The sequence below is a fragment of the Salvelinus namaycush genome, chromosome 23 (assembly GCF_016432855.1).
Source record: "Salvelinus namaycush isolate Seneca chromosome 23, SaNama_1.0, whole genome shotgun sequence".
Classification (NCBI taxonomy): domain Eukaryota; kingdom Metazoa; phylum Chordata; class Actinopteri; order Salmoniformes; family Salmonidae; genus Salvelinus; species Salvelinus namaycush.
The window spans coordinates 10,303,658-10,318,719 of NC_052329.1; the positions used below are offsets into that span (position 1 = coordinate 10,303,658).

The 15,062-nt window shown below is 47.7% G+C and overlaps 1 protein-coding gene across 1 annotated transcript; it reads left to right on the forward strand.

The window, feature by feature from the left end:
* The first annotated feature begins 12,315 nt into the window (after window positions 1-12,315).
* Window positions 12,316-14,621, forward strand: LOC120018951 (basic proline-rich protein-like). Its single transcript, XM_038962161.1, has 2 exons — window positions 12,316-12,692; window positions 12,779-14,621. Exons 1-2 carry the CDS (start codon window positions 12,316-12,318, stop codon window positions 14,619-14,621), a joined length of 2,220 nt encoding a protein of 739 aa, XP_038818089.1.
* The last annotated feature ends 441 nt before the right edge of the window (window positions 14,622-15,062 follow it).

A 15,062-nucleotide genomic window follows, 5' to 3' on the forward strand; every position in this document is an offset into this window, starting at 1 on the left:
CTGAGCTCTGCTCCTCTCCTCAGTTCCACTCTCTGCCTTCTCTCTTCCAGGTTACTATAGATAGTGTTTCTAGTCTGGTTCTATAGTTGTCCCTCTAGAGAGCTGAGCTGTTCCTCTCTCTAGTGTGTTTCAGTGTGTCAATGCAGCAGGCTGAGGCAGTAGACTTTACAATGATTCACCCAGACCGAAGATCATACATCATCATGCTGAATTGGTCTCAGATTCAATTCCCTTTATTGCAATGGGGCTGTAAGTGAATTTGCTTAAATTTCCCTCTGCGGCGGTGTGTGAGCAAGGGTGTATCTGTCTCGTTGTGGGACTGGGAGTGTGAGTGTCCGTGTGTCTAACCTTCTCCCTATTTGAGTCGGGGAGGACTTTGGAGGCCTTGCTACTAACAGAGCTAAACCAATGTCCTCCCCCCTGCTGAGGATCTGTCTATCAACTCTCCTAAAATGATCTTTGCCACTGCGGCTAGAAATTAGGTAGGGATCCAAACCCTGGTGTGTGCATGCGTGCATGTGTACGTACGTGCGCACGTGCGCGTGTGTGTGTGTGTGACAGGATGAAAAGAGAGGAAGAAAGAGAGGAAAAGAACTGAAACACTGAATGGCTGGTGACAACAGTCTGTCAATCAAAAAGTAGTTGTGATGAAGGGAACTAGAGTAGGGACAATAGACTGTTAAATTAAAGGCTGATTGATGGATGACTGACAGAGAGAGAGGGGGAGAGAAAGAGAAAGTGACAGAGAGAGAAAGAGAGACAGAGAGAGACAAAGAGAGACAGAGAGAAAGAAGGAGAGAGAAAGACACAGACCAGCCACACCCCAGCTCCAACACCCACCAGCCCCCACTCTGCCCCCCCCAGTCCAGAAGAAACACTGGCTGACATCGTCCTGTTAATGGACTCAAATGGGAAGTATGTCCAGGAGAATAAACTTTTCCCTAGACACAAAACGAGAAAGGTGTGGTGCCCAACAACGCAGAGTGCCATGGAGCTGCTTGATAAGAACCATCTCGGGTCGCCAAGCCACATAATCATACATACCGGAAGCAACGACCTGCGTGCTCAGCAGGAGAGGGTGGCGACTTCACTACGGGGAGTGATTGAGAAGGCCTCCGCAATCTTCCCCAACTCAAGAATCATAGTGTCAACCCTTCTACAGAGGAGGGACTTCCACCCTGCCACAATCCAAAGAATAAACGCCAGCCTATCCCGGGACTGTGCCCTGCGACCCAATGTACACCTGGCCCACCATCCCACCCTCGATCTGGACTGTCTCTATGACCATGTTCACCTGTACAGGGAGACAGTCCCCATCCTTGCCAAGACTCTCAAGGATGTCGCTTTAAACCGCAGCCCGACCTCTCCACCCAGGAACAGCGGAGCAATCTCCACCCCGCCGAGATCACCGAGACAACATCCCGGACCAGCACCCTGGACCCCCCAGCCACGACCACAGCACCACCAACCTCAATGCCCACTACAGCCAGCGCAGCACAGACCACCCCAGCCCAGCTTCAGAGCCACCCAGACGAGGCCTCCCACCCCCCTGCCCCCCACCGCAGATCCACACCTGAAGGAGCCACAGCCCAGCAGGCAGAGCTACGCACAGGCTGTGAGAGGAGCAACTGGCTCAGCCCCCACCAACCAAATGAGTGACATTAAACAAATGCTGAGTCTACTATGCTCACATGTGATGGGCCGAGGGTCATGGTAAGATGAGCACAAGAACACCACCATCCTCACACTACATCCACCCAAGTGGCATGACACAAATTCTATCTTAAATGATAAACAAATCACATTTGCAAAATAAGAGTTTACTTTAATTGAAAAATCCTGTTTTAATGGTTCTTCTTGGATTGTGAATGTTTGTCTCATTTTGAAAGGTAAAGAAAAGAAAAAGAAAAAAAAAGTTATGAAGTCTTTTTACGTTGCATGTTGGAATATACAAGGATTGAAGTCCTCTGCTTTTGGGCTAAAGAGCAGAAACCCAGACTTCCTGAAAGAAATTGATGATGTTGATATTGTAGTACTACAGGAAACATGGTGCAGAGGTGATGTTTCCACTGGCTGTCCACTAGGTTATAGGGAGATAATCATACCATCCACTAAATTAAAAGGAATCAAACAGGGCAGAGACTCAGGGGGAATGTTAATATGGTATAAATCTGAACTAATTAATTCAATCGAATTGATCAAAACAGGAGAATTCTTTATCTGGTTAAAAATCAACAAGGAGGCCATCTTGACAGATAAAAATGTCTTCCTCTGTGCCACATACATTCCCCCCTCAGAGTCACCCTACTTCAATGAAGAGAGCTTCTCCATTCTAGAGGGGGAAATTAGTCACTTTCAGGCCCAAGGCAACGTACTGGTCTGTGGAGACCTGAATGCTAGAATAGCAGAAGAACAAGACACTATTAACAGTCATGGGGATAAACACCTACCAGGAAGCAATAACCTTTCCCTCCCCACATACCCCCACAGAAACAACTATGACAAAGTGAAAAACAAAAACGGAGTACAGCTCCTGAGGCTCTGTCGAACACTGGGTCTGTACATAGTCAATGGCAGGCTGAGAGGAGACTCTTTTGGTAGGTACACCTACAGCTCATCCCTTGGCAGCAGCACTGTAGACTACTTCCTCACCGACCTAAACCCAGAGTCTCTCAGAGCCTTCACAGTCAGCCCACTAACACCTCTCTCAGACCACAGTAAAATCACAGTGTATCTGAGAAGAGCAGAACCCAACCATGAAGCATCACGGCCCAATAAATTACATGGTACTAAACAAGCCTATAGATGGAGTGCAAACAGTACAGACATCTACCAAAAAGCAATTAGTAGCCAAAAAATACAATCTCTCCTGGACAACTTTTTAGCCTTAACATTCTCCTTCAGCAATGAAGGTGTAAATTTGGCCGTTAGGAACATAAACTTTATATTTGACAAATTAGCCTCCTTGGCTAATCTAAAGAAGCATAAGAGCAAACCAAAAATAACAGATAATGAAAAATGGTTTGATAATGATTGCAAAAATCTAAGAAAGTCATTGAGAAATATATCTAATCAAAAACACAGAGAACCAGACAACAAAAATATACGCCTTCAATATGGGGAAACACTGAAGCAATACAAACGCACCCTAAGAACAAAAAAGGAACAGCACATTAGAAATCAGCTGGTTGGAATTGAGGAATCCATAGAATCAAACCACTTCTGGGAGAATTGGAATAAATTAAACAAACCTCATCATGAGGAATTGGCTATCCAAAATGGGGATATGTGGAGAAATCACTTTGCAAACCTCTACAGCAATATAACAAAGAGCCCAGAACAAAAAGATATACAAGAAAAATTACAAATCCTTGAATTAGCAGTCAAAGACTATCAGAATCCTGTGGATACCCCAATTACAGAAGAAGAATTATTGGAAAAACTATGCAATCTCCAACCCAAAAAGGCCTGTGGTGCTGATGGTATTTTAAATGAAATGATCAAATATACAGACCACAAATTCAAATTGGCTATACTCAAACTCTTCAACATTATCCTCACTGCAGGTATTTTTCCCGATATTTGGAACCAGGGATTGATCACACCAATCTATAAAAATGGAGACAAATTTGACCCAAATAATTACAGAGGAATTTGCGTTAACAGCAACTTGGGGAAAATTCTCTGCAGTATTATAAATAGCAGACTACATCATTTCCTTGACGAACACAACGTCCTGAGCAGAAGCCAGATTGGATTTCTAAAAAATTATCGTACAACAGACCACATTTACACCCTCCACACTCTAATTGATAAACAAGTTAACCAAAACAAAGGCAAAATCTACTCGTGTTTTGTAGATTTCAAGAAAGCATTTGATTCAATTTGGCACGAAGGTCTTTTTTATAAACTAATAGAAAGTGGTATTGGAGGGAAAACATATGATTTTATTAAATCAATGTACACTAAAAACAAATGTGCGGTTAAAATTGGCAACAAGCAAACAGACTTCTTCTCTCAGGGGCGGGGAGTGAAACAGGGCTGCCCAATAAGTCCAACATTATTTAACATCTACATTAATGAATTGGCAAAAACATTAGAAGAATCGGCAGCACCTGGTATCACCCTACACAACACTGAAATCAAGTGTCTGCTGTACGCAGATGACCTGGTGCTGCTGTCTCCCACTAAAGAGGGGTTACAGCAGCACCTAGATCGTCTTCACAGGTTCTGTCAGACCTGGGCTCTGACCGTTAACCTAAAAAAAACAAATATAATGATATTCCAAAAAAGGTCGGGAAATAAGGATGACAAATATAAATTCTATTTGGACACAGTTCTATTAGAACACACCAAAAACTACACATATCTAGGACTAAATATGAGCAACACAGGTAGCTTTCACATGGCTGTGAATGAGCTGAGAGACAAAGCAAGAAGAGCATTCTATGCCATTAAAAGGAACATCAAAATTGAAATTCCAATTAGAATCTGGATCAACATTTTTCAATCAGTTATAGAACCAATTGCTCTATATGGCAGTGAAGTATGGGGTCCACTCTCTAATAATGAATTTACTAAATGGGACAAACATCCAACTGAAATATTGCATGCAGAGTTTTGCAAGACTGTATTGCAAGTACAAAGAAAAACTCCAAATAACGCATGTAGGGCAGAATTGGGCCAATACCCCCTCCTCATTCGAATAGAAAAAAGAGCCATCAAATTTTACAACCATCTAAAAACAAGTGACCCTAAAACATTCCATCACACAGCTCTACAATGTCAAGAGATGAAACCAGAGAAGAGTCCCCTCAGCCAGCTGGTCCTGAGGCTCAGTTCACCAACCCAAACAAACCCCATAGAGCCTCGGGACAGCCCTCAGAAAATCTGGCCCAACCAAATCATCACAAAACAAAAAGAAAAATATATAACCTATTGGAAAGACACCACAAAAAATCAAAGTAAACTTCAATGCTATTTGGCTCTAAACAGACAGTACATGGTGGCAGACTATCTGACCACTGTGACTGATAGAAAACTGAGGAAAACATTGACTAGGTACAGACTCAGTGAGCACAGTCTGGCTATAGAGACCGGTCGTCACAGACAAACCTGGCTGCCCAGAGAGGACAGGCTGTGCTCACTCTGCTCCAGGGGAGAGGTAGAGACAGAGGTGCATTTCCTACTACACTGTGACAAATACTCAGACCTAAGAGCATATTTCTTTCCCAAAATTATAACTCAATACAAAGAATTTGAAACTATAAAAGATGAAGAAAAAATCAAATATTTATTGGGTGAAAAGCCAAAATGTGCAGTTTTGGCAGCCAAATATGTGTCCTCCTGCCACAACCTGAGGGACAGCCAGTGAAAAATGCAAAGTAATGTTGATAATATTTCCCATTTAGCTTAGTTTTGTTTTGTCTTTCATACCAGGTCATATGTCTTCTCAAATCATATTGACACTGGTCTACTACCATTGATTTAATGTATTGTTGTTCTGATTAATATTGTTGTTGTAGTTGTTGTTAATGGTAATCCCATGTACACTACTACTATTATTGCTGTTGGTCCCACCATTTATTTATATATAAATATATATATATATATTTTGTATATATATACATATATATTTGATTTAGATTTTTCGATATGTATACTTTGACAATGTAAGTAATAATGAACTTGCCATGTCAATAAAGTCAATTGAATTGAATAGAATAGAAAGAGGGAGTGGCAGAGAGAGAAAGAGACAGAGAGAGAGAGAGAGAGAGAGAGAGAGAGAGAGACAAAGAGAGAGAGAGAGTGACAGAGAGAGAGAGACAAAGAGAGAGAGAGAGAGAGAGAGAGAGAGAGTGAGTGAGAGAGAGACAAAGAGAGAGAGAGAGAGAGAGAAAGAGGGAGTGGCAGAGAGAGAAAGAGACAGAGAGAGAGAGAGAGAGAGACAAAGAGAGAGAGAGTGACAGAGAGAGAGAGAGACAAAGAGAGAGAGAGAGAGAGAGAAAGAGGGAGTGGCAGAGAGAGAAAGAGACAGAGAGAGAGAGAGAGAGAGAGAGACAAAGAGAGAGAGAGTGACAGAGAGAGAGAGAGACAAAGAGAGAGAGAGAGAGAGAGAGAGAAAGAGGGAGTGGCAGAGAGAGAAAGAGACAGAGAGAGAGAGAGAGAGAGACAAAGAGAGAGAGAGAGAGACAAAGAGAGAGAGAGTGACAGAGAGAGAGAGAGACAAAGAGAGAGAGAGAGAGGGTCAGATTATGTAATTAGAAAAACACAATAGCCTTCTTAATCACTTCGATAACTGTCATCTCTCTCCCTCTCCCTCTCCCTCTCCCTCTGCCTCTGCCTCTGCCTCTGCCTCTGCCTCTGCCTCTGCCTCTGCCTCTGCCTCTGCCTCTGCCTCTGCCTCTGCCTCTGCCTCTGCCTCTGCCTCTGCCTCTCCCTATCCCTCTGCCTCTGCCTCTGCCTCTGCCTCTGCCTCTGCCTCTCCCTCTCCCTCTCCCTCTCCCTCTCCCTCTTCCTCTGCCTCTCCCTCTTCCTCTCCCTCCCCCTCTTCCTCTCCCTCTTCCTCTGCCTCTCCCTCTCCCTCTTCCTCTCCCTCTTCCTCTGCCTCTCCCTCTTCCTCTGCCTCTCCCTCTTCCTCTGCCTCTCCCTCTTCCTCTCCCTCTCCCTCTTCCTCTCCCTCTCCCTCTGCCTCTCCCTCTTCCTCTTCCTCTGCCTCTCCCTCTTCCTCTGCCTCTTCCTCTGCCTCTCCCTCTCCCTCTTCCTCTCCCTCTCCCTCTTCCTCTCCCTCTCCCTCTTCCTCTCCCTCTTCCTCTCCCTCTCCCTCTGCATTATCATTAACAGCAGACTTGTACATTTCCTCAGTGAAAACAATGTACCGAGCAAATTTCAAATGGGCTTTTTACCAAATTACCGTACGACAGAGAACGTATTCACCCTGCACACCCTAACTGACAAACAAACAAACCAAAACAAATGCCGTCTTCTCATGCTTTGTTGATTTCAAAAAAATCTTTTGACTCAATATGGCTTGAGGGTCTGCTATACAAATTGATGGAAAGTGGTGTTGAGGGAAAAACATACAACATTATAAAACCCATGTACACAAACAACAAGTGTGCGGTTAAAATATGCAAAAAACACATTTCTTTCCACAGGGCCATGGAGGGAGACAGGGATGCAGCTTAAGCCCCACCCTCTACATATATATCAACGAATTGGCGAGGGCACTAGAACAGTGTGCAGCACCCGGCCTCACCCTACTAGAATCTGAAGTCAAATGTCTATTGTTTGCTGATGATCTGGTGCTTCTGTCACCAACCAAGGAGGGCCTACAGCAGCACCTAGATCTTCTGCACAGATTCTTTCAGACCTGGGCCCTGACAGTAAATCTCCGTAAGACAAAGATAATGGTGTTCCAATAAAGGTCCAGTCGCCAGGACCACGAATACAAATTGCATCTAGACACCTCGAGCACACAAAAAACAATACATACCTCAGCCTAAACAACAGCGCCACAGGTAACTTCCACAAAGCTGTGAACGATCTGAGAGACAAGGCATGAGGGGCCTTCTAGGCCATCAAAAGGAACATAACATTCGACATACCAATTATTATCTGGCTAAAAATACTTGAATCAGTTATAAAACCCATTGCCCTTCATGTTTGTGAGGTCTGGGGTCCGCTCACCAACCAGTAATTCACAAAATGGGACAAACATCAAATTGAGACTGCATGCAGAATTCTGCAAAAAATATCCTACGTGTACAACATAAAACACCAAATAATCAGAATTAGGCCGATACCCGATAATTATCAAAATCCAGAAAAGAGATGTTAATAAATTCTACAACCACCTAAAAGGAAGTGATTCCCAAACCTTCTATAACAAAGCCATCGCCTACAGAGAGATGAACCTGGAGAAGAGTCCCCTAAGCAAGCTGGTCCTGGGGCTCTGTTCACAAACACAAACAGACTCCACAGAGCCCCCTGTTACACAATAGGTGCTGTGTGTGTTCATATACTCTGAAGGTGATGAAGTGTTGGTGCTGCTGTGAGACTCTCCTACTACACCACTCAAAACTATTTTAATTCACACAATTTTTGCCTGTGTTTGTGTGTTGTGTGTGTAATCTGTCCAACTCTTCTAAATATGTTACTCATTCAAAATGGCTGCCTGCATTTATTTATATTTTTATTTTACCTTTTTTCTTTAACTAGGCAAGCCTGTAGCCACTGTAAATGTCAACCTGGGTATCTCTCAAACTACTAGCCTATTTTGATTATACATCTGACTACCTGACCCTACCATTCACTGCCCCATCTAGATGGAACCCAAACCACAGACAATATCAGTACCAATTAGGAAAATAATTAAAACCAACACACTAATGATCAGAGACTCCCATACCTCTACCATAACCTCACTATATTACATGACATTAGAAGAAAGACAAGCCATAGCCTAACTCCTAAACCTCAATCCCTAACCTCTAACCTCTAACCCTTAACCCCTAACAAGCCATAGCCAAATGAGGGAAAAATAAACACATAACCATAGAACCAGCAGACAAAGTCTCCAAGATAATAATCATGGATAACCAGCAGGCAACGTCGCCAAGATAATAATCATGGATAACCAGCAGACAAAGTCTCCAAGATAATAATCATGGATAACCAGCAGACAAAGTCTCCAAGATAATAATCATGGATAACCAGCAGACAAAGTCTCCAAGATAATAATCATGGATAACCAGCAGACAAAGTCTCCAAGATAATAATCATGGATAACCAGCAGACAAAGTCTCCAAGATAATAATCATGGATAACCAGCAGACAAAGTCTCCAAGATAATAATCATGGATAACCAGCAGACAAAGTCTCCAAGATAATAATCATGGATAACCAGCAGACAAAGTCTCCAAGATAATAATCATGGATAACCAACAGACAAAGTCTCCAAGATAATAATCATGGATAACCAGCAGACAAAGTCTCCAAGATAATAATCATGGATAACCAGCAGACAAAGCCTCCAAGATAATAATCATGGATAACCAGCAGACAAAGTCTCCAAGATAATAATCATGGATAACCAGCAGACAAAGTCTCCAAGATAATAATCATGGATAACCAGCAGACAAAGTCTCCAAGATAATAATCATGGATAACCAGCAGACAAAGTCTCCAAGATAATAATCATGGATAACCAGCAGTACCTCTTTGAAGCCAACAAATAATAGCAGACCTCTATGGAAATAAATGCATTGCACATACTGTAGACAAAAGGGAAAATCTAGATGGACCAGACCCACCCAGAGACTCTTCTATCTCCTCTCCAAGATCCATCAAGCACCAGATACCTGGACAGTCCCTTTTGAGGTCCCGAAAGGAAGACTGATTGTGTCAGACTGTGGGAGTGAGTCCTCGCCAGCAGTTGAATTCATTGACTACTTCCTCAATCCCATCTCACAAAGGCCACCCCAGCTACCTTGAGGACACATACCACTTCATAGAGTCCACACCATTCCAGTCCCAGCACATGCATACTTATTCGCCATAGACATAGACTCTCTGTACACCAACATAGACATCTCATCAGTCTTGGCAGCTGTAGACTCTGGAGATATCCTGATCCAGAGAGATCATACTCACACCTCCTACAGCTCTTACAACTCGGCTTAAATTTTTTTATGATTTCACATTCAATTACCAACACGACCTCCAGATTGGTGGGACGGCGATGGGTAAGAAGTTCTCTCTGGCTAATGACATTTATATGGCAGACTGGGAGATGACAGCCTTGACTAAATGCCCGTTGAGACCCATGTTTTATAGATGATACCTGGATGATATCTTTAGGGTGTTGGAACATGATCTGGTACACTTTACAACATTCATTGACATTCTCAACAACCATCATCCCATCATAACAGTCAAATATGCCACCCTCCCTCATCAACACAATCAATTTATTGGACACAACAGTATTTTTTCAATGTACTGACACACACATAGTCTCCCTACACACAAAACTATACCTCAAGGACAGAGACACACACATAGTCTCCCTACACAGAAAACTATACTTCAAGGACAGAGACACACACATAGTCTCCCTACACACAAAACTATACCTCAAGGACAGAGACACACACATAGTCTCCCTACACACAAAACTATACCTCAAGGACAGAGACACACACATAGTCTCCCTACACACACAACTATACTTCAAGGACAGACACACACACACACCCTACTCCACAAATCCAGCTACCACCCCAAACATCATACATTCCCTGGCATTGTCAAGTATCAACTCATCTGATTCCATAGACTGTGTACACAACAGATATACTTTCATTCAGCCACACAGACCCTCTTTGGTGCACTGGGGAAGAGGGGATACTCAAAGCGGTCATTGAGGTATATAAAGGCGAACACACTGGCAGGCCTTACCAACAACATATTGCCTGTCCCCCTAACATTAACACACTGGCAGGCCTTACCAACAACATATTGCCTGTCCCCCTAACATTAACACACTGGCAGGCCTTACCAACAACATATTGCCTGTCCCCCTTACCTTAACACACTGGCAGGCCTTACCAACAACATATTGCCTGTCCCCCTAACCTTAACACACTGGCAGGCCTTACCAACAACATATTGTCTGTCCCCCTAACATTAACACACTGGCAGGCCTTACCAACAACATATTGCCTGTCCCCCTAACCTCAACACACTGGCAGGCCTTACCAACAACATATTGCCTGTCCCCCTAACATTAACACACTGGCAGGCCTTACCAACAACATATTGCCTGTCCCCCTAACATTAACACACTGGCAGGCCTTACCAACAACATATTGCCTGTCCCCCTTACCTTAACACACTGGCAGGCCTTACCAACAACATATTGCCTGTCCCCCTAACCTTAACACACTGGCAGGCCTTACCAACAACATATTGTCTGTCCCCCTAACATTAACACACTGGCAGGCCTTACCAACAACATATTGCCTGTCCCCCTAACATTAACACACTGGCAGGCCTTACCAACAACATATTGTCTGTCCCCCTAACCTTAACACACTGGCAGGCCTTACCAACAACATATTGCCTGTCCCCCTAACCTTAACACACTGGCAGGCCTTACCAACAACATATTGTCTGTCCCCCTAACCTTAACACACTGGCAGGCCTTACCAACAACATATTGCCTGTCCCCCTTACATTAACACACTGGCAGGTCCTACCAACAACATATTGCCTGTCCCCCTAACATTAACACACTGGCAGGCCTTACCAACAACATATTGTCTGTCCCCCTAACCTTAACACACTGGCAGGCCTTACCAACAACATATTGTCTGTCCCCCTAACCTTAACACACTGGCAGGCCTTACCAACAACATATTGCCTGTCCCCCTAACCTTAACACACTGGCAGGCCTTACCAACAACATATTGCCTGTCCCCCTAACCTTAACACACTGGCAGGCCTTACCAACAACATATTGCCTGTCCCCCTTACATTAACACACTGGCAGGTCCTACCAACAACATATTGCCTGTCCCCCTAACATTAACACACTGGCAGGCCTTACCAACAACATATTGTCTGTCCCCCTAACCTTAACACACTGGCAGGCCTTACCAACAACATATTGCCTGTCCCCCTAACCTTAACACACTGGCAGGCCTTACCAACAACATATTGCCTGTCCCCCTAACCTTAACACACTGGCAGGCCTTACCAACAACATATTGTCTGTCCCCCTAACATTAACACACTGGCAGGCCCTACCAACAACATATTGCCTGTCCCCCTAACATTAACACACTGGCAGGCCTTACCAACAACATATTGCCTGTCCCCCTAACATTAACACACTGGCAGGCCTTACCAACAACATATTGTCTGTCCCCCTAACCTTAACACACTGGCAGGCCTTACCAACAACATATTGCCTGTCCCCCTAACCTTAACACACTGGCAGGCCTTACCAACAACATATTGCCTGTCCCCCTAACCTTAACACACTGGCAGGCCTTACCAACAACATATTGCCTGTCCCCCTAACATTAACACACTGGCAGGCCTTACCAACAACATATTGTCTGTCCCCCTAACCTTAACACACTGGCAGGCCTTACCAACAACATATTGTCTGTCCCCCTAACATTAACACACTGGCAGGTCTTACCAACAACATATTGTCTGTCCCCCTAACATTAACACACTGGCAGGCCTTACCAACAACATATTGCCTGTCCCCCTAACCCTAACCCACCTGCTCCTGACAGAACCATGGGCCTAGATCAGACATTTAACCCTAACCTTAACCTCCATAACTGTCCCTGCAGAACCCTGGACCTGGAACATCCCACACCTAATCTGAACCATTTCCCTAATCTGGGTCCGCACCCCTTCCCTGCCCTCCACCCAGACCCCCTGTCCCTATCCCCCACCCCTTCCCTGCCCTCCACCCAGACCCCCTGTCCCTATCCCCCACCCCTTCCCTGCCCTCCACCCAGACCCACTGTCCTTATCCCCCACCCCTTCCCTTCCCTGCCCTCCACCCAGACCCCCTGTCCCTATCCCCCCACCCCTTCCTTGCCCTCCACCCAGACCCCCTGTCCCTATCCCCCACCCCTTCCCTTCCCTGCCCTCCACCCAGACCCCCTGTCCCTATCCCCCACCCCTGCCCTGCCCTGCCCTCCACCCAGACCCCCTGTCCCTATCCCCCTTCCCTTCCCTGCCCTCTACCCAGACCCCCTGTCCCTATCCCCCACCCCTGCCCTGCCCTCCACCCAGACCCCCTGTCCCTATCCCCCACCCCTGCCCTGCCCTCCACCCAGATCCCCTGTCCCTATCCCCCACCCCTTCCCACCACCCAGACCCCCTGTCCCTATCCCCCACCCCTGCCCTGCCCTCCACCCAAACCCCCTGTCCCTATCCCCCACCCCTGCCCTGCCCTCCACCCAGACCCCCTGTCCCTATCCCCCACCCCTGCCCTGCCCTCCACCCAAACCCCCTGTCCCTATCCCCCCACCCCTTCCCTGCCCTCCACCCAGACCCCCTGTCCATATCCCCCCACCCCTTCCCTGCCCTCCACCCAGACCCCCTGTCCATATCCCCCCACCCTTTCCTGCCCTCCACCCAGACCCCCTGTCCATATCCCCCCACCCCTTCCCTGCCCTCCACCCAGACCCCCTGTCCCTATCCCCCACCCCTGCCCTGCCCTCCACCCAGACCCCCTGTCCATATCCCCCCACCCCTTCCCTGCCCTCCACCCAGACCCCCTGTCCATATCCCCCCACCCCTTCCCTGCCCTCCACCCAGACCCCCTGTCCATATCCCCCCACCCCTTCCCTGCCCTCCACCCAGACCCCCTGTCCATATCCCCCCACCCCTTCCCTGCCCTCCACCCAGACCCCCTGTCCCTATCCCCCACCCCTGCCCTGCCCTCCACCCAGACCCCCTGTCCATATCCCCCCACCCCTTCCCTGCCCTCCACCCAGACCCCCTGTCCCTATCCCCCCACCCCTTTCCTGTCCTCCACCCAGACCCCCTGTCCCTATCCCCCCACCCGTTCCTGTCCTCCACCCAGACCCCCTGTCCATATCCCCCCACCCCTTCCCTTCCCTGCCCTCCACCCAGACCCCCTGTCCATATCCCCCCACCCTTTCCTGCCCTCCACCCAGACCCCCTGTCCATATCCCCCCACCCCTTCCCTGCCCTCCACCCAGACCCCCTGTCCATATCCCCCCACCCTTTCCTGCCCTCCACCCAGACCCCCTGTCCCTATCCCCCCACCCCTTTCCTGTCCTCCACCCAGACCCCCTGTCTATATCCCCCCACCCCTTCCCTTCCCTGCCCTCCACCCAGACCCCCTGTCCATATCCCCCCACCCTTTCCTGCCCTCCACCCAGACCCCCTGTCCATATCCCCCCACCCCTTCCCTGCCCTCCACCCAGACCCCCTGTCCATATCCCCCCACCCTTTCCTGCCCTCCACCCAGACCCCCTGTCCCTATCCCCCCACCCCTTTCCTGTCCTCCACCCAGACCCCCTGTCCATATCCCCCCACCCCTTCCCTGCCCTCCACCCAGACCCCCTGTCCCTATCCCCCCACCCCTTTCCTGTCCTCCACCCAGACCCCCTGTCCATATCCCCCCACCCTTTCCTGCCCTCCACCCAGACCCCCTGTCCATATCCCCCCACCCCTTCCCTGCCCTCCACCCAGACCCCCTGTCCATATCCCCCCACCCTTTCCTGCCCTCCACCCAGACCCCCTGTCCCTATCCCCCCACCCCTTTCCTGTCCTCCACCCAGACCCCCTGTCCATATCCCCCCACCCCTTCCCTTCCCTGCCCTCCACCCAGACCCCCTGTCCATATCCCCCCACCCCTTCCCTGCCCTCCACCCAGACCCCCTGTCCATATCCCCCCACCCTTTCCTGCCCTCCACCCAGACCCCCTGTCCCTATCCCCCCACCCCTTTCCTGTCCTCCACCCAGACCCCCTGTCCATATCCCCCCACCCGTTCCTGTCCTCCACCCAGACCCCCTGTCCATATCCCCCCACCCTTTCCTGTCCTCCACCCAGACCTTAGTCTATACCGTTCTGACTTTGCTCGTCCATTTATATATTCTTAATTCCATTCCTTTACTTAGATTTGTGTGTATTAGGTAGTTGTGGAATTGTTAGATATTACTTGTTAGATATTACTGCACTGTCGGAGCTAGAAACACATTTCGCTACACCTGTAATAAGATCTTGCTGTCTCTGCCTGGCCGGTTCCCCTCTCTCCACTGGGATTCTCTGCCTCTAACCCTATTACAGGGGCTGAGTCACTGGCTTACTGGTGCTCTTTCATGCCGTCCCTAGGAGGGGTGCGTCACTTGAGTGGGTTGAGTTACTGACGTGATCTTCCTGTCTGGGTTGGCGCCCCCCCTTGGTTTGTGCTGTGGTGGAGATCTTTGTGGGCTATACTCGGCCTTGTCTCAGGATTGTAAGTTGGTGGTTGAAGATATCCCTCTAGTGGTGCGGGGGC